The sequence below is a fragment of the Scyliorhinus canicula genome, chromosome 10, assembly GCF_902713615.1.
Source record: "Scyliorhinus canicula chromosome 10, sScyCan1.1, whole genome shotgun sequence".
In the NCBI taxonomy this organism is placed as follows: Eukaryota; Metazoa; Chordata; class Chondrichthyes; order Carcharhiniformes; family Scyliorhinidae; genus Scyliorhinus; species Scyliorhinus canicula.
In genome coordinates, this window is record NC_052155.1 from 120,040,531 (window position 1) to 120,060,537 (window position 20,007).

The 20,007-nt window shown below is 45.6% G+C and overlaps 1 protein-coding gene across 4 annotated transcripts in view; it reads left to right on the top strand.

Annotated features, from left to right (window-relative positions):
- The window catches only part of zfhx4 (zinc finger homeobox 4), a 288,475-nt gene that overhangs the window by 27,812 nt on the left and 240,656 nt on the right, over positions 1-20,007 (top strand). For all 4 annotated transcript variants that reach the window (XM_038809648.1, XM_038809647.1, XM_038809650.1 and 1 more), the window contains exon 3: positions 1,085-1,587. In XM_038809648.1, coding sequence (XP_038665576.1) covers positions 1,085-1,587 — 503 coding nt within the window. The remainder of the gene's footprint in view (positions 1-1,084; positions 1,588-20,007) is intronic.

The following is a 20,007-nucleotide window of genomic DNA, read 5'->3' on the forward strand; positions in this document are numbered from 1 at the left end:
TGCACCGACCCTTGGAATGAGTAATCTACCCATGTCCACCCCAGCCTGTCCCCGTAACTCCATAGCCTAACCTCCACATCCCTGAACACGAAGGGGCAATTTATCATGGCCAATCCATCTAACCCACATATCTTTGGATTGTGGGAGGAAACTGGAGCACCTGGAGGGGATACCGGAGAACATGCAAACTCCACACAGTGACCCAAGGCCGGAATTGAACCCAGGTCCCTGGCATGTGAGGTAGCCATGCTACTGTGCCCCCACAATTAAACAGAATAGATAGTCCAGAAGATATTACTGTGCAAGTCACGATTATTCATTTAACACTTTCTACTATGGCCTATAGGGTTTATGACAGGCTGTTAACAATTTAGATAAACCTATGTTGCTATAAAATTGGGTTTAACACTGACACTTCTGTGGCAAATGTTACTTCATTGTTGTTAAATATCATTAAAATTTACATTTTTCAGATAGAAATATCTTGGTATTCATAGACCAGGAAATTCCTTGGAACTGCTCTAGCTCTGCCAACATTATGTATATTTCTGGCCCATTTCCAGTGAGACAACACTAAAAGAGTGGGAGCAAACCCTAGGAATTTTCTGGTGCTAAAGGTCCTACTGCAATTTGAATTAGCTAAGTGAAAGTAAATTGGGACATTTATGCTGTGAATATACTGAAGGTTTGTTTAACAACGATCAACTTACAAATTCAGGGATGAAATCATGTCCAGTAGGAATAATTAAAGCTATCTGGTGAGCGAATTTAAAAGTTGAAAGGGATGATTGTAATTGATCCTGATTCAATCCTCGTGCAGTGTTTTATAGTTCAAATCTCCAGAGAAAGTAAACTGCTCCCCAAGACTTTATTTTATCAATTCCTCTGTGTGTTCCGACTTCATGTCCCCCGTATCTTATGTTCCAAGAGTGACTACACTTCCAAAGTACTTCATTGGCTGTAAAACATTTTAAGACACCTATTGGTTGTGAAAGGCACTACATAAATGCAAGTCCTTCTTTTCATGGCGGATGATTTCCTTTTCTAATTACAAACTGTTCCTTCTTGATTTTTCTCTTCACAGTTAATAGTGAGCTGCCACCTGAAATGAGGCTTACAAGTGGTCAACTCATGGGTGATGACCTGTCCTTCCTTACTGCTGGAGAGATTTCACCTTACATCAATGACCCCTCATTGAAGCTGTTTCAGTGTGCTGTCTGCAACAAATTTACCACCGACAGCCTGGAGGCTCTGAGCTTGCATGTGAGCAGTGAACGTTCACTCCCTGAAGAGGAGTGGAAGGCTGTGATTGGCGACATCTATCAATGTAAGCTCTGCAACTACAACACTCAGCTGAAGGCCAACTTTCAGCTTCATTGTAAAACAGACAAACACATGCAGAAATATCAGCTGGTGGCCCACATCAGAGAAGGGGGCAAACCTAATGAATGGAGGCTCAAATGTGTAGCTATTGGGAATCCAGTGCATCTGAAATGCAATGCCTGTGACTATTATACTAACAGTGTGGATAAGTTGCGCCTTCATAGTACCAACCACAGGCATGAAGCAGCAGTCAAGCTATACAAGGTAAGAAAGTGAGATCTGACAATTTACATGCAGATAATATGTAAAGCATGAAGAGACAATACTCTGTGGTACATTGAAGTAAGCTGTATTCCTATATAGCAGAATGGAAAATAATTTTGCAAACAAATTAAAGCATCTAAAAAGCACAGATTAATACATCTTTAACGTTAAAATTCAAATTGATGTAGAACAGAAACAATATAGAATTAATTTGTTGAAAATATATGGCATCTTTTGAATTAGAACCTAAATAAATTGTAAAGTTAGGATACCATCTCCAAGACCATGTAATTTTAATTGATTTGGTAAATGTTAGTTATTGGACAGCCACCAACTCGCTGATTAATCAGTATTTGAGGAAATCGTTGGTATGTGATTGTTTTGTTCCATAAATCAATAATTCACCCATGTACGTCAATGAGTATGCAACAGATTAACAGTTTTGCAAAGGCAAGAAAATGTACCTCAAATACAGTGAAAATAATATACTTAACACTGAGGAGTTGAGCAGGTATTCATTTACCATCTTCAGTGCAATACATACGACACGCTGAAGTAGTGAAAGGTGGCTTCCTGTTAATCCATTATATTAAGACATCAATTAATTGACCCTTGAGCGAGAGAGAGGTGGTCTATATTCAGCGAGTTCAATTTATTCTTATTGTTCGGCAAGGTAATGTCGTCATAGACCGACGTGACCGTAGGCTGCTTTCCTCTTTACGGGGGAGAGCTGACTGGTGGTGATTTAACTTGAGGATTAGCACACCTCAGGTGAGGGGCAAGGTTGAGAAGGTGGGCCTTCATGAATAACCTTAGCCGGCTAAACCAGGGTAACAACCGTAATAACATTGATAAGTTGTTGATGAGTTATTAAGCTTATAACCCCTGAGATGTTATCTTCTCACAACAAGACATTATAGAAATGCAGAACATTTTCTTTTCAAACCAGTGAACTAAGGATGGGGAAACAGCTGTGCGCAAAATTCTGCTTGTCCCTCTGCTTGGCAAACTGTTGGATTGATGAATTAGTATTGTTGCTGGTGTGATGGACAGTCCTAATTATACTTCAAAAAAGGAGCGCTTAGTAGGTGTGGCTGAAGTCTTGCAGCCTTTTGGACTCCTAAACTAAGACATTAATAATTATGCAGAAAACTAGCTCTTTGGAATGCAGACAATCTCACCAAAGAATCATGAAATGATTAAAAACTTGAAAGCCATAGCTGTTTCAACATGCCTATTTGACATTGTGAATCAACCTTCAGGAGGACTGAACACACAGTTAACAAAGTGATGTTGTTGATGCTCACTGATCTTTGGAATCTTGATGAGGGACTGGTAAGGATGGGCTTTTATGGATGTGAGTGGGGTGATGAACTGGTTATATGACAATCTAGGTCCTTCTTGCACAATGCTTGGAAAATATAATAGTAAAAATAATCAGGATGTTTAGCAATAACTTGCGCTTAAAAGTTTGCTTCCTGGGAAATATAGATGTATTTTCACCAAAGCATTGAATAAGTTGTCTAGATTTACAATAAATCCAAACTTAACCGAATGATTGACAGCATTTGGACTTGGTGTCACAGACTTCAGAAAAATTCAGAAATATTCAACACTTGCCAACATTAATCATCTTTGACTTGCAGAGAATATACAGTAATTACACAATTTTCTTCAGATCTTCACAAAGGGCACCTACAATTAGCAAGAGTTACTTGATATTCAACTGGAACATTTTCAGTAGTTGTTTGCTATGAAGCTGGGGACAGATTCCTATTTTTAATTAGTGAAGTAACAAGGTTACCAAATTGAGAAAATAATTTCTAATAATGTCAAATACAGCGAGAAGATCCAACTGATCATAACCAAAGCTTTTCTTTAGGAAGAATGGGTTCCCCGAAGATCCATTTTACAGTTTCAAAAACCAGCATTTTTAATGTTGTTGAGGACACTTTAGAATCATGTCCGGTCAACACAGCCTAAAGAGTTATTGCAGGTTTATTGACACACAACAGCTGCAAATATCTCTTCCATTTTATTGATTCTGCTCTTATTTTACTAGCTATGTGGATGGAAGAATCTTGACAAGCTGACCCCAGAAGGCATAACTGTCATGCCAATTACATGACATATGATTTTTTTTTTAAGTTTCAGAGCCACAGTAGACTGGTATTATGGTGTTAGGTTTTAAGCAGGGCTTGTGGGACTTGGTTGAAGTAGAAAGTCGAATTCTTCACAACTGTTTCTTTTAATTCTCAGCAGAAACATCAAAATCAGCAGCAGTTCAAAATAATCATCTGGGCAAAATATGGGTAATAAAAGCCAAGGAAAGGACCTTAAGTTTTACCAGAACACACTACTGTAGGAAAATTTGGCTTGTCTAAAGTATTTACTCCCCACTCCCATTTGTCCCACAGTCATCGTCTTCTACTTTAATACACTTACAACTCTTTAAAAGGGTTGTTCTGTGGAGTTCAGAACATTTATACTGAGTGGGAGCAGATATGCAATACTGACATGGGGCAGAAAGTATCTTTGCAGATTACTGATTGCAGTGCAGTCTTTTTAATGGACCAGTCGGATGCTATTTTTCCCTTTTTAATACAATCAACCTGCTGAGGTTGGTTGTGTTTATTGCAAAAGTCAACAAATTTTGGGTTGAAAGGAAAACAATGTAACTCTATTTCCCTTTTAAAGACACTAACCAAACAGCAACCAATAAGACAGGCATTTGTGGATATCATCAAGAGACCGCTCACTAAAGACTCTCAATTAAGATACCTCCCAAACACAATTAGTTCCAATTTTATGAAGTGTAAACTTTAAGATTTTCTTTATATATATTGTTTAAGAATCCTGTCCGGCAACTTTTATGAGGATTTCATAATAACATAGTCTGACAGGGTCCCCTGACATGATTACTCTTCACATGTTTTTCAATGATTCTCTTAGACACAGAGGGATAATTTTCACCTTTTGGGTGATATTGCAGAATGGACAATATCAATTCAATGGCACATTAAATATCTCTCCATATTTCCATTCACCTGACTGACGACTCAATCAATATTACTCATCTTACACTATCAACAAAGTCAAATTTCCCCATTCTGTCATAATCTCAGTCATGAAGATAAATTTGTCCAGATTTTCTGAATTTTTGTAACATTCGCCAGACGAATGCTGCTAGCATCCCAGTTGGGAATAATGCAAAAATAACCTAACATGTCCCACAAGGATTCCCTTGAAACCCTCTCAACAGAATTCAAAAGACACATTGCACTATAGGCTTCCCTCAATATTAATTTACATGGATTCTGCACTGCACGGATTTCCTCATTGAGTTGTGTGGTTAATTTCTTTAAAAGCAAATGGGTGTAATTGTTTTCTTATCAAATCAATGTATGTTGACTTATGCTATCGATGCAATCAAATACAGCAGGACGATTTCATTAATACAAAATAGACAACCCTTGACTGGTCTATTTAATAAAAAGTCAACTTTGGGCAATCCATAATATTGGTTGGAAGAATTCCCTGCCACTAAAATCAGGTACATATCTTAAATGTACTATAAGCAACCTTCCAGAGAGGCTGTGTGACAAGATACTGCTGGTCACAATCTGGGGTATTTTATTTTCTATATTTCCCGAAGGTTTCTCATATACATGCCCCCTCAAAAAGAATTCATCAAGCTCGCTTCAACACACCAAGGATTTTTCATTAAGATGCACTATGATTTCCTTTTTGGTACAATGGAGCCATTTCGCTTTAGACACACGCCAGAACAATTTACCCTTGGATGCTGCCTAAGGATTTCCCTTTATGCAAATTCCACAATGGTTACTCTTAAGACATCACTGAGAGAATTTCCTCCGAGGCACACCCTGTGAGTATTTTCGAATTGGATTGTGGGAGCCTGATTTAAATATGTTAATTAAAAGTCCCATCACTTCACAATCATTCAACCCAATATTCGCTGCTGTTTTTAAAAACAAAAAGCACTGGTGCACATACTCTGGGGTCCCAACAGTCAGTGCCTTCAGAAATAATGTAAATTCACTAGAAATGTCTCTCTACCCCTTTCCTCTTTGACTTTTTATTTTGATCACCTGCTTATAGTCTTCTGCCCCCCCCCCCCCCCCCCCCCCCCCAATGTCTCGCATCAGGTAAAATGGCTTACTAACAATTTTAATTCTATCTGCTGCTAATGCACCTTTGTTATGCTGAGCGTAGACTAGTTGATTTTCATTTCCTGTGGTAAGCGCATGCTTTCTGTTCTGTGTCTCGATATCTCAGTCAAAACTGGTCATTTACTGTGCAGGAATCACAGACAGAATTCACACCTATTTGTTAGTAATATAGCATGGCACAATAATGCCTTTAATCTATTGTTTTCTTTTATCAATAGAGCATTGTTTGATGAAAATTGCGATCTGTGAATTTCACATTCTAGGAAAGATGTTATCTAAAGTGTAGTAGATACAGGAATGTAGAATGTGCACTGAGAATTCAGATATGAACTTTGTCAATGAGAATGCACTCTATAAAGGAAAACACATTGGGCAGGAATCTCCCTTACCCGGCGGGGCGGGGGTTCCCGGTCGGACGGAGTGGCGTGAACCACTCCGGCGTCAGCCCGCCCCAAAAGGTGCGGAATCCTCCGCACCTTCAGGGGCTAGGCTGGCGCTGGAGCGGTTTGCGCCCCGCCGGCTGGCGTGGAAGGCCTTTGGCGCCACGCCAGGCGGGGCTGAAGGGACTCCGCCGGCTGGTGCGAGTCCGCGCATGCGCGGGAGCGTCAGTGGCTGCTGATGTCATCCCCGTGCATGCACAGGGGTGGGGGGGGTGTTCATCTACGCGTCGGCCATCGTGGAGGCAGACATGGCCGGCGCATAGGAAAAGAGTGCCCCCACGGCACAGGCCCGCCCGCGGATCGTTGGGCCCCGATCACGAGCCAGGCCACCGTGGGGGCACCCCCCGGGGCCAGATCACCCCACGTCCCCCCCAGGACCCCGGAGCCCGCCCACGCCGCCAGGTCCCGCCGGTAAGGGACCTAGTCTAAACTACGCCGGCGGGACTGGCAAAAAATGGGCGGGACTTCGGCCCATCGCAGCCCGAGAACACGGGCAGCCCCAGGGCCAATTGAGTCGTGCCGGTCCCTGCCATTCTCTGAGGCGGGCAGCGCAATTTTACGTCAGGCCGATTTTTGGGGGGCCGGAGAATTTGGAGGACGGCGGGGGCGGGATTCACGCTGACCCCCGGCGATTCTCCGACCCAGCAGGGGGGTCGGAGAATCCCGCCCATTATTTTCATGGATATTTTAATGTCTCTGAATTTCTTGGATTAAAAGTATCCACAAACTAAAAATGCAATAAAAATTAATGTATACCACTGGCACTTCTGGCAATAATTATAAAGCATTAAATATGTAACCAATGAAATAAGAAAACAACAACTACATCGTTATATCTTCAGAATACTATTTCAATTTAAATAAATCAAAAGGCTTTACCACGCTACAGATGGAGAATCTGTTTTAGTCATGATTTTGATGGGGGTAGGGAAACCATGCCACTAGCCACCTGTTTCCTGTTAACTCCATTTTCATGGGTACATGCGTGCCAGTTTGTGTGTACATGCATGCATGTGTTTCTGTTGAACATCATGGCATGATTATCAAAGTCATACTCTATCAAATACTCTGCAGTGTTATAACCAAACTGCAGGTGTGCGGCAATGCATCTACGGCAACTTCAGAATGACAAAGAGAACATTATACATCACAATCTGGGGCTAATTGGTGCACATTTCAGAATTCCTCAGCACTATGTTGAAGACTAGTTCATAGCTGGACTAGGGGAAAAATTGTTCCAGACTATTTGAAAATCGTCTCCCTGACAACAAAAAGCATTTAAAACGTATAGGAAATGGAATTGGGTGTTTTTCAGTTGTTAAGCCGCAGCCCGATAGGGTTGGTTTCATAGCTGATGTAGGTTATTTGATACTTTGAAGCTCAGAGGCAAAATAGTTTACAGTTTGTTTCGGAGTTTTTCAGAGTATTTTTGGAAACAATTAGCCCATTTAGCCGTCAGGCTGTAAATACCCGAGAGCCTGTTTGGGTCTAAGAACACATCTAAAGTGATTGGCTTGACAGATAACTTTCAAAGTCTATTGAAATACCCTGCTTGTGTCACATCCATTCATTAAAGAAATAGTCTTTAAAGTATTACAGTAACTGGTCCTGCAAATAGGCTGTGTTTTGTAAATTGGCCCGCTGCAGTGAGAACACCAAAAGGCCATTTTAGTAGTTTCACTGCCGCTGAAGCCAAATAGTTACTGTTGTGAGATGGTTTGTACTAGTGACTGAGACTGGCATCTTGTTGGAAAATGTGCCACCAAGGTTGTAGCTCCCTAAACTATGCTTATGGTGCAAGGATGTGCATTAGCAACTATGCAGAGAGACAGAACATTTGAATTTGGTGGGGGCAGGGAGATGATTTTTTATTTTTCATTGATTTCAGTAGATTGGCTCGGACTGAATTCAATCCAAATTAACAGTTGAAATGCAAAATTAGTGTATGAGGTGCAAATATCAGTCTGACTGATAGCAACATTGTCTATGCGGTAGAATTGTCTGCCAACCATAGATTGACTCAAACACTTTTTACTGTACAGTGGTTTACAAAATGAAACTTAAATAGTACTCTGTGTACTTTTGAAAATACTTAGCAACTTCAGGGTGGAGAGGAAGATGAATACCCAGCCAACTTTATTTTACAATGCAATCACAAAATCAGAGTTTCATAGAAACCAAACCATCTGTGACTCTTGCGTCAAAGCAACTTTTTGCACCTCAGGCCTGGACAGGCATTCTTGTTAGATGAATCGGTTCACTTTTGAAAGTAGCAGAGCTGCTGGTTAACAATGAGGTTAACAATTGCTACGTAACACCTTTGAACCAAGTTTCTAAGTTAGAATCCTACTAATCCTGAATTGATCACCAATGTCAGCTGGGTTGAAGAATGGAGACGAGATAGAAGTTGCGAGCCACAGTTAAGAATGGGCAGTTTAGGGCAGCACGGTGGCCTAGTGATTAGCACAACCGCCTCACGGCGCTGAGGTCCCAGGTTCGATCCCGGCTCTGGGTCACTGTCCGTGTGGAGTTTGCACATTCTCCCCGTGTCTGCGTGGGTTTCGCCCCCACAACCCAAAAATGTGCAGAGTAGGTGGATTGGCCACGCTAAATTGCCCCTTAATTAGAAAAAATAATTGGCTAATCTAAATTTATAAAAAAAAAAGAATGGGCAGTTCAGTTGCATTTTCAAGTTCTTATTAAATTGCACACATGCCAGTGTTCAGGCTACAGCAGAAACATTTCTTGAATGGGTTCTTTCAGAGCAAATGGAAAAATTCTAGTGGTTCTGAGTTACAGTACAATTAAACAAAATTACTTGCACGTAAGACTTTCTGAACCCTATACAGAGAGATTTTATGTGTATTGTATATTGACACATGCCCTGCTTTAGTCACATATTGACTTGGTGTATTGCACCTGTTCTTTGATTTAAAAAAAAATACATGTAGACTATTTAGAGCAGCAACCAGTAAATCATAAAACGGACATAAATGTTGAATCAGAAAGTCTGCTATCCAAAGCCACATGATATGGTGATACAGTGCACTGGGATACATTTTTTGCAGAATTTAAAATGACTCTAGTTATTGACAAGGTACATCTGAGATGTGCTTCTGTTCTTTACAGTAACTCCCTTATCTGGTGGGTTCCATGAGATTCTTAAGTATTCTACTTGCTTGTAGTGTTGATTTTTTAAAAACTGAAAATAAAATCACTGCTCTAGTTTAAAACCAAGGGCAAATTAAATTCTGTTTGAGAACAATCTTTGTTTCTATGGTCAAATTGCATTTTATTGATTAGCAATACTGGTTATGTTTTGACTGGGTAGGTTCAAGTGAATTGCTTGTTTTACTTCAGTTCGGATATTGTGGCAGGGACAGCATTGAAAGATGTAAAGGCCAATCTGTATTTTGGTGACTAGAATGGAAATTTGTAGTCAAGTTGCAGTCTGACAACAGTATGAAGTTTGATTATTATCTTATATAATTCATGATTAGGTGATGTCGTTCAACATTCTATTTGCTTTATTGCTGATCTGCATTGGGAGAACTTCTAAATGATGTTCTTTCATGGGATGTCAGTATTTCTGACAAGGCCAACATTTATTGCACACCCATAATTGCCACAACTGAATAGTTTGCTAGGCCACTTCAGAGACCAGTTAAGAGTCAACCACATTGCTGTGTGTCTAGAATAGGAAAAAACAGGTCATTCCTGCATTGGTAGGCCGTGGTTAGTGGGATACTGCAAGGATCAGTACCTGGGGGCCCCAGCTGTTCACAATATATATCAATGATTTGGATGTGGGAACCAAATATAATGGGCGGAATTCTCCGCAGGGGGCCGAATTCGTGAAGGCAGTCGTGAACTCGGCCGAGGTTCACGACGGCCTCGGAGCCCGCTCCCCGCACCTAATTCACCCCCACCCGGGGGGCTAGGAGCGGGCCCCCTTCTTTCTCGGCAGCGACCTCGTCACGCCGAGAATGTGAAGTCATCGACGCATGAGCGGGTTGCCGGTTCCAACCCGCGCATGTGCGGATGACTTCTTAGCGCAGATGGCACGAACCTGCGCATGCGCGGTGGCCATATTTCTCCTCAGCCGCCCGGCAAGACGTGGCGGCTTGATCTTGCCGGGCGGCGGAGGGGAAAGAGTGCGTCCGTTTTGGACGCTGGCCCGACGATCGGTGGGCACCGATCGCGGGCCTGTCCCCTCCCGAGCACAGTCGTGGTGCTCCCGTCCCAATCGGGCCCCCAGATGCCCCAAACAGGCATCTGCCGCCCGTTTCACGAATGCAGCGACCAGGTGTGGTTGCTGCCGTGGTGAAACGGGCGTGAAGGGCCAGCCGCTCGGCCCATCGGGTTCGGAGAATCGCCGCTCGCCGTTTTTCCGAGCGGGGGGGGGGAGAGAATCGCCCAGGGGGGCGTCATAAATGTCGGGAGGCCCTCCCACGATTCTCCCACGCCACGTGGGGAGCGGAGAATTCCGCCCATTATTTCCAAGTTTGCGGATAATACATGGGAATGTGTGTTGTGGGGAAGATGTAAAGCGACTATGGGAGGATTTGGACAGATTTAGTGAGTGGGCAAGAACCTGGCAAATGGAAAAAAATGTGGCAAGATATGAGGTTTTCCACTTTGGTAGAAGGAACAGATTTTGAAAGGACTTCTGGTGGCAGCATGAGGGTGGAACTGTCATGTTGGGTGGCTCCTGCTCGAGGCTCTATGTTTTGGAACTTAATGCCTGGTCCCAGGGGCAATTTTTAAACAAGCAGGTGCAGGAAGACATAAGGGAGGGGGATGTCTAAAAATCAGAAGAAAGCCATCGGGAAGAAAGGGACAAGTGAAGGTTAGCCGTCGAGCGCAAGGATCAGCCCGGCAGCAGGAAAGATTGCAGACGCTGGATCACTTGCTGGGGCTGCTCCCTTCACAGCAGAGAAGATGACCGAGGTGATGACTGTGGAATTTGAAACACAGTTTACCAAACACATGGAGGTGATGAACAAGGAAATGATGGCGGCAATGAAGGTATTGGTGGAAGAGGCGAGGTGTGGGAGCAGGGAGAGAAGCTGAAGGGGGTGCAGTAGGCTTTGTCGCAACATAGCAACCAGTTCACCTCGATTGGTAAGGAGTTGCGGAGGGTGGTGGAGGCCAACAAAGGACTGGGAGCGAAGGGGGAGGACCTGGAAAATAGGTCTAGGCAGCAGAACATAAGAATTGTGTGTCTGTCTGAAAGGGTGGAGGGCCAGAGGTCAACTGAGTACTTTCCAAGATGTTGGCGAAGGCACTGGCCGGGAGATAGGGGTGGATCCCTGGAGGTTTTTGCACCCGAAGGAGTGGGAATATTCGTTCATGGGACGTGGATGTCGCGGCTGTGCCAGCATTTATTGCCCATCCCTAATTGCCCTTGAGGGGGCAGTTAAGAATCAATCATATTTCTGCGGGTCTGGAGTCATGTTGGGTCAGACCAGGTAAGGATGGCAGATTCTCTTCCCTAAAGGACATTAGTAAACCAGATGGGTTTTTATGATCGACTGGCCGGGAGATGGGAGGGGTGGACCCATGAAGGTTTTTGCACCCGAGGAAGCGGGAGTATTAATTCTTCTCCCCGGTTCACAGTATATTCGAGGTTCGACTTTTTTGTGATGGGGAACACGTTGGCTGGGGTTGGGGTATCAAAGTATTTGGCGATAGCGATTTCAGACCATGCGCCACACAAGGTGGATACGGTCCTGGAGTGGGGGGTAGCCCAGAGGCCGGGGTGGAGAATGGATGTGGGTTTGGTGGGGGACCGAAGCTTCTGTGATCGGGAAAGAGATTGAGGAGTACATAGCATTTAACTGTGCAGGGGAAGTATCGCAGGCAGTGGTTTGGGAGGCCCTGAAGGCGGTGGTGAGGGGGGAGGCGATATCGTTTGAGGCCAAGTGTCAAAGATTGGTAGAGGAGATGCTGGAGGTAGACAGGAGGTACACGGGGGATTTAGATCTGACCCTTCTGGACAAGAGGAAGGAGCTCCAGGCTTATTTTGACTGGTTGTCTACGGGAAAGATGGTGCGCCAACTGGTGTCAATGCTGAAAATTTGGAGGCCGTTGAGGCAGCACTTTAAGTTCAGGGCTGGGTCAGGGGAGATACCAATCAGGGGGAATCACAGGTTTGAGCTGGGGAGGCTAGATGGGAGCTTTTGGGGATGGGAGGGGGATCAGGGTATTAAAAGGCTTGTTCCTGCTGGACGTTTTGTGAGGTTGGAAGAGTTGGGGAAGAAGTATGGACTGAGGCAAGAGGAAGGGTTTAGGTACCTGCAGCTCCAAACTTTGCAAGGCAGGCGTTTCTGAGCTTCCTTATAGCACTGACCCCCTCGTTGTTGGAAGAGGTACTGTTGGAGAAGGGGTTAGCGTTGGCGATTTACAGGAAGCTTCTGGAGGAGGACAGGGTGTCCAGGGAAGGGATAAAGGCTAAGTGGGAAGAAGAGTTGGGGAAGGTAATGGAAGAAGATTTGTGGTGTGAGGTGCTATGAAAGGTGAACACCTCAACCTCATGCGTGAGGTTGGGACTGATACAGTTGAGGGTCGTGTACAGGGTGCATGTCACGAGGGCGAGGATGAGCCGGCTCTTTGAGGGAGTGGAGGATGTCTGTGAGTGGTGCAGGAGGGGCCTCCAAAGCTGGAAAGGTATTGGAAGGGGGTCTTTAGCGTCATCTCGGGATTGCTACATGTGGACTTGGAACCGGGTCCTTCAGAGGCCACTCTCAGGGTGTCGGACAAGCCCAGCTGCAGGCGGGTGTAGGGACAGATGTTTTAGCCTTCGGCTCACAGATTGCCCGGAGGCAGGTCCTGCTGGGGTGGAGGTCAGCTTCTCCACCCTGTGCCTCGGCGTGGCAGGGGGACATACTTGTATTCTTGACCCTTGAGAAGATTACATTTTGAACTAAGGGGATGAAGGAGGGGTTCTCAATTCATGGGGATTGTTTATCATGCACTTCCGGGAACATTGAATACGGGGGGTGGCGGGGGGAGGGTTATTTTTTTCACTGTTTTGCTGTTAACTTTTACCTGGAATGTAAGCCTGGATGTATTGGACTGCATATTGAGGGGGTTGTTGTTTTTTTTGGATTGTTAGTTTTTGTTTTTGTTTTGTTTGTTTGATGAAAATGTGGCGAATAAAGAGATTAAGAAAATGTGGTGAGTAAAGAGATTTAAAAAATGAAGGAACAGGTTTCCTAAATGGTAAGAAATTTAAAAAGTGTAGATGCACAAAGGGTTGTTGTCCATACGTCGCTTATGGCTAACGTGCAGGTGCAGCAAGCTATCCGGAAGGTTAATGGAATGCTAGTCTTTATTGCAGGAGTAGTGAGATCTTGCTTCAATTGTGTAGAAGCTTGGTTGGATCTCACCTGGAGTCCTGTGTGTAGTTCTGGTTCCTTTACCAGGGAGAAGATATTATTGCTGTAGAGGGAGTGCAACAAATGTTCATTAGACTTGTTCTGGGGATGGTGGTACTGTCTTAGAGGGTTTTGGCAAACTGAGCCTGCATTTTCAAGAATTTCAAAGAATGGGAGGTGATTTCATTGAAACCTACCAAATACTTAAAGGAATAGAGGTAAAGCACACCTCACCAGGGCACGGATGAGCCGGCTCTTTGAGGGGGTAGATGTGTGTAAACGTTGCGGACGAGCTACCCGGAAGTTGCGGAATAACTCCACACTTCTGGGGGAGTGGCCCGCGCTGGAGGCATTGGTGCCGCGCCAAAGGGCCGGCGCGAGTTGGCGCATGCGCAGCACTGCCGGCATGTTTCCTGCCTATGCGCAGCACTGCCGGCATGTTTCCTGCCTATGCGCAGCACTGCCGGCATGTTTCCTGCCTATGCGCAGGGGGGTTTACTCTCCACGCTGGCCATGGCAGAGCGTTACAGAGGCAGACATGGTGGGAAAGTGTGCCCACACGGCACAGGCCCACCCGCAGATTGGTGGGCCCCGATCGTGGGCCAGGCCACCATGGGACCCCCCCCCCCCCCCCCCCCCCCCCCCCCCGGCCACCGTGGGATCCCCCCCCCGGGGCAGGATCCCCGCACCCCCTCCCCGAGAACTCCGCTAGCCACCCTCCAAGCCAGGTCCCGCCGGGATGGAGAATTCTGCAGCCAGCGTCGGAGAGGCAGGGCGGGATTCACACTGCCCCCCCCCCCCCCGGCGATTCTCTGACCCGCCGGGGGGTTGGAGAAACCCGCCCATTGTGTGTGAAAGGCTTTGAAGTGTCCAATCAGCCATGATTGTATTGAAGGACGGAGCAGGCTCCTTGGACTTATGTTTCTCGTGCCATATGTAGTCGAGGCCTGGTAAAGACAGCAGACTTCCTTCCCTGAAGGATATTGGTGAACCAGATGGGTGTTTACAACAATCAATGATGGTTTCAAATACTGAGACTAGCCTTCAATTCCAGATATATTATTTAATTGCATTTAAATTCCATGAGCTGTCATGGTGGGATTTGAACCCATGTCCCCAGAGCATTAGCCTGGGCCTCTAAATTATTTATCCGGTTACATCATCACTATGTCATCGTCCGTCTTTTCCTAACTTCATCGTCAGCCAACTCAACATGTTTCATGGAATATACTTGTCTGTGTATTTTTTTTCACTGTATTTAGTACAGTTGGCTGCCTCCAATGCCATCTGTCATTGTTCTGCCCACTTAATTCATCCAACTAATTGCTTCTTACAATTCTATGGCTCCTCCCAGTTTGGTATTATCTGCAAATTTGATCACTTTGCACTTAAATTCCTGAATCCAGATGATTTATGTAATTTTGAAACAGTGGCAGTTGCAACATTAAGTCCTGAGGCAACCCATTTCATCTCCCTTTGATATAGTTCCTTTAACAAGTATTCATTGAATTTAAATACAAGCTTTTTTATTGTTCACTACCCTTCACTCAGTCTCCAATCAATTCCTTGAGTTTATTTTAAAACACCCACCTTCAAGTTTAATTAATAAGCCTTTTAGAAGTCTGGATACCCTATATCATAGGACTGACAGAGACCTTGTTCGATCATCACTTCCTCAAACACTAGAGCAGACTGGGTAAATTGGACGTCTCCTCTTTTGGATCCATGGTGACTACTGTTAACCAGGTTATTGTTATATAGATAACTTATTCCATTTACATGGATTAATAGTGAGACTGTTGGTGCGATGGTTGTGTATGTCTATTACGCCATCCTCTCCATTGTTTAGCCTGTTTCTAACCTGCTAGCACCTCTTCATTGGATTTCTCACAATAGTTGTCAGTACCTCCTGAATCTCCTCCCTACTCTGACTTCTGCCGAGCACATAAATTAGTAAAATTTGAACTTTGGTTCAGGTATGATGCCAGACACATAGGGCGGAATTCTCCGCTCCCGCGCGGCACGGGAAGGCCGTCGTGAACTCGGCCGAGTTTCACGACGGCCTCGGAGGCCGCTCCTCGCACCCGATTCACCCCCCCCCCCCCCCCCCCCCCCCGGCAGGGGGCTAGAAGCGGCACTCCATAACTCTCGTCCGCTGGACCTTGATGTTGCGTCAAGGCGGTGCGCCGAGAATGACACGACGGCGGTGCCTAAGTGACGTCAGCCGCGCATGCGCAGGTTGGCCGGCTCCAACCCACGCATGCGCGGTTGCCGTCTTCCCCTCCGCTGCCCCGCAAGACGTGGCGGCTTGATCTTGCGGGGCGGTGAAGGGGAAAGTGTGCGACTTTTGGAGACGCCGGCCAGACGATCGGTGGGCACCGATCGCGGGCCAGTCCCCTCCCGAGCATGGCCGTGGTGCTCATTCCCCTCTCCGCCCCCCACAAGCCACAAATGAGCCTTTGGCGCCATGTTCATGACGGCAGCGACCAGGTGTGGTTGCCGCCGGCGTGAACCGGTCGGGAACGTCAGGCTGCTCGGCCCATCCTGTCCGGAGAATCGCCGGTCGCCGTGGAAAACGGCGAGCGGTGATTCTCCGAGCGGGGGGTGGGAGAATCACGGGGAGTGCCAGGGCAGCGGGTCGTGAGTCGCCCGGCCCTCCCGCGATTCTCCCACCCAGCATGGGGAGCGGAGAATCGCGCCCATAGGCTGTACATCCTGATGACTAATGGATTGTATCAGACAGCATGACTCTTCAGCTGTTCACAAAGGCAGTGTACTGACCATATTCAACCAGCCTATGCTTGCAAAATTCAGAACATTGGGCGCAATTCAACAAAAAAAATTTGAGGTTCATTTGTGGTGGGTTTTTCAGTGAGTCAAGCACCGGCACGGTGATTGGGCCCTGGGGAGTTTCTCACTGGTTTAGCTCACACACAGAGGCGCAATTCTCCCAAAAGGGAACAAAGTCCCCTGGCAAGCCCGTTTAGCCACGTGTTTCCTGGTGCACGGTAGTGCCGAGAAACACATGGCTATTCAATGCGTGTATAAGGGGCTTGAACGGGGAATGCACATGACTGAGGCCGCACTTTGTAGAGTGGGGAGCTCCACTTGCCGGAACTCCCAGTGTAACGAGAGATTGGTGGTGTCCCAATCCCGAGGCCCACAAAACGATCTCCAACCTCTTTCTCCCCCCCCCCCCCCCTCCCAGCCCGAATGCAGTACTCTGGTGCTACGTTGGCACCAGAAGTGCCAGGGCACCACGCTGCTCAAAGGGCATACAGCTGGGGGGCCTCCGATCCCGTGGGAGACCACGAGTGCCGTTCTGTCTGGTCCTCATTTATGGGGACCAGTGCTGAACGGCGCTCACCCGAGGTCTGAGGTGGAGGGGTTGAATCGCCTCGGGGAACTGCACGTTAGAGTGAGGTTAACTGCCTCGCTCTAATATGCAGATTTGCCAAAAGGTGATTCCCTCCTCAACGTCTTGCGAGGTCGCATTGGATCTCACGAGCCTGGCCAAATTTCAAAGGAAGCAACAATTTGTACTGCACAACATGGTGACACAGTGGTTATCACTGCTGCCTCATAGCACCAGGGACCCAAGTGCGATTCCGGCCTTGGGTGACTGCCTGTGTGACATTTGCACTTTTTTTCTGCGTGCTCCGTTTTCCTCCTACAGTCGAAAGATGTGTAGGTTAGGTGGATTGGCCAGGCTAAATTGCCCCTTAGGTGTCCAAAGATGAGCAGGTTAGGTGGGCTTATGGGGATAGGGTGGGGTCTCCCGGTTTTCATTGGCCATGCTGCTTTTCTGGCGCAGGGTGGCCGTTGGATCACACCCTTAGAATTCCTTTCAGCACCGGGAAGCTGAACGCCGAGATCAGGCTGCCATTTTGAAAGGGTGTCCCGATCTCTAAATGAGCTTGTGAGTCCCACACACTTCCCACCACTGGGCAATGTCACACCCCCCACACACACATATGGGCACTACGCCACACCCCAGCAAGTGAGGACACCCTGCTATGGGGTCCCTGGAGGTCCTCCCTCTTCAGGCTCCCAGAAGCCTTTGCTTACCTGCCATGCACACCCCCCACCCTTCATACCCCTCCTCCACCCTCCTTTCATAGGCATGGCCTCCCTCGGCCCCTGAGCCTTGGCAGTGCCACCCTGGCATTCAGGCTTCCTTGCACTGTCACCCTGGCACCCAGGCAGTGCTCCTGCAAGCTTGGCAGTGCCAAGGTGCATACATTCTGGGGGCAGGGGGGCTGGGGGCCACCCTGCACTGATCCTGACCACCCAGGGGTCTCCGATGTAACTGGAAATGCCAGTTCCTGGAGTATCAGATAGTTTGAGTGCCAATGTCAGATGCAAGGAGGTCTTTGCTTTTATTAAGTTTTATTTAGGGAATCTGTTAATTGTCTAAATTATGGTTAAGTTTCAATAGGCTATGAGACACTCATTGGATAATTGCAGATAAAGAGACACTTATTGATTCCTTCACCTTTAGGCAACCTGTCTCTTGCTACCATGTTAAACTTCTTACAGCCTGTCGGTAAATCAAGAGACCAGCAGAAGTCAATCGTTACTCAGTTTTAGATTTATTCAGAAGGTGAAACATTACAAATGTATAGCTCCTAACTCGACAACAGCCCGCCAAGAAGTATCGGTAAACAAATTTCTTTCAGCATGAAAGTGCCCTTTAGAAGGACACTTCTAAAGGGCACTTTCACGTTATTGAAACTCAAACCAAAATGTAAAAGAAATTAAATGAAATTAAAATGTAGTTTCTGGGAGTGATGATGCGCTTCAGCCCCTGTGGTGCCCACTGGTCAGGGATGGAGTAGATTTTTTTTTGAATACTCCAAATAAACAAAAGCTAAGAAAAAAATTAACTAACTTTCAGCCCCTTAAAGGGGCATAAGTAATTATCCAAACAGTGTCCCCCACTTAACCTTAATTTATACAATTAACACTGGTGGGTGGAAGTGGTGTTGTCAGTGTTAATGTGGTTGAGTGGGTGGGGAAACCTGGGCCTGGTGGGTGGAATTGGTGGTGTTGACAGTGTTAATGAGGTTGAGTGGGTAGGGCAACCTAGGCTTGCAATGACCCATGGTATTGTATGGAGCAAGGTGAATGCTTCTGCTCTTTCCGGCTCTACAACAATGCAAATTCAAATATGTTTCCTTGAAGGGATCACTGATCCATCAACGTTACCCTTAAAATTACATAGGTAAAAGACCTAATTGTTTTTTTAGGAGGCTGCTGTGGAAGTTTGGAGTCAAAATGGTGTGAGTGGCACAATAAATACAACCAATATATTCTGAGGCCCGTACCAACCAATTAGTGTCAGTTTTGTGGGTATGGGAACAGGGATAGACCATTCAATGTTGCTTTCTTTATCTTCAAATTAGATCATGGTTGATCTGGATCTCTGTTGCATTTTCCTATTTTTGCTGTATATTCGATGATACCCTCATCTAAGAAAAATCTTATCAATACCTGTCAATTGACCCAGCATCCACAGCCTTGCGGGAATTAATGTTACAAATTTCTTCTACAAACTTCTCCTACCATTTGTGTAAAAAGGTACTTCCTGATTTCATACCTGTCCAGCGTAGCTCTCCGGGAAATTGTTTTCCCCTACCAGAATAAATAATTTCTCCGTGTCTCCCCTGTTTAAACAAATCACCTATCTTTTGTGTGAAGACGCAATGGAATACAGATGAATACATACAACCTGGTCTTATAATATAACCTTGTAATCTAGTGCCATTCGGTGCATTTGCACTGCACCCAATTCAAGGCCAATATTTCTCTCGAACTGCAGTGTTATGAACTGAAACAGTACTTGAGATGGAACTGATCAAGGCTGTGTACAGCTGAAGCATCATATGCTCACGTTTGTATTTGAAGTACAGTGCAACATTCCATTAGCCTTTTTGATGACTTTTTATGCCTGTCCACTTTTAGTAAGTTGTGTAACTGATCTCTCAAATCTCTCGCTCCTTTAAAGTTTCCCAGCATTTAGAAAATTCTCTGATTTATCATCCGTTTATGGTCAAAATCCACTGCATTGACTTTTCCTGAGATATTTTTGATTAGAAAGGGCATTTTGCTCACAGCCTCCTTTGCAAAGACTTATTCGTTTTGAATATTTACTACTTTGTGTTCATCCTCCATTTCAAGCCTGTTTGCATCTTTTACAGTTTTCAGTTCAGCTATTACTAACCTGTTATGGTACTGACATTGTTATTGGTTTGCTTAGCCTTAACGCATGCATAATACTTTTACACATGACTGTTCCCACCATTCAAGGCCCTAAACACTCCTTTCAGGTGAAGCAGCATCTCACTTGAACTTCCTTCAATTTGGACCATGGTATTCTTAGCCCTCAATAGGGTCTGCCCTACATTG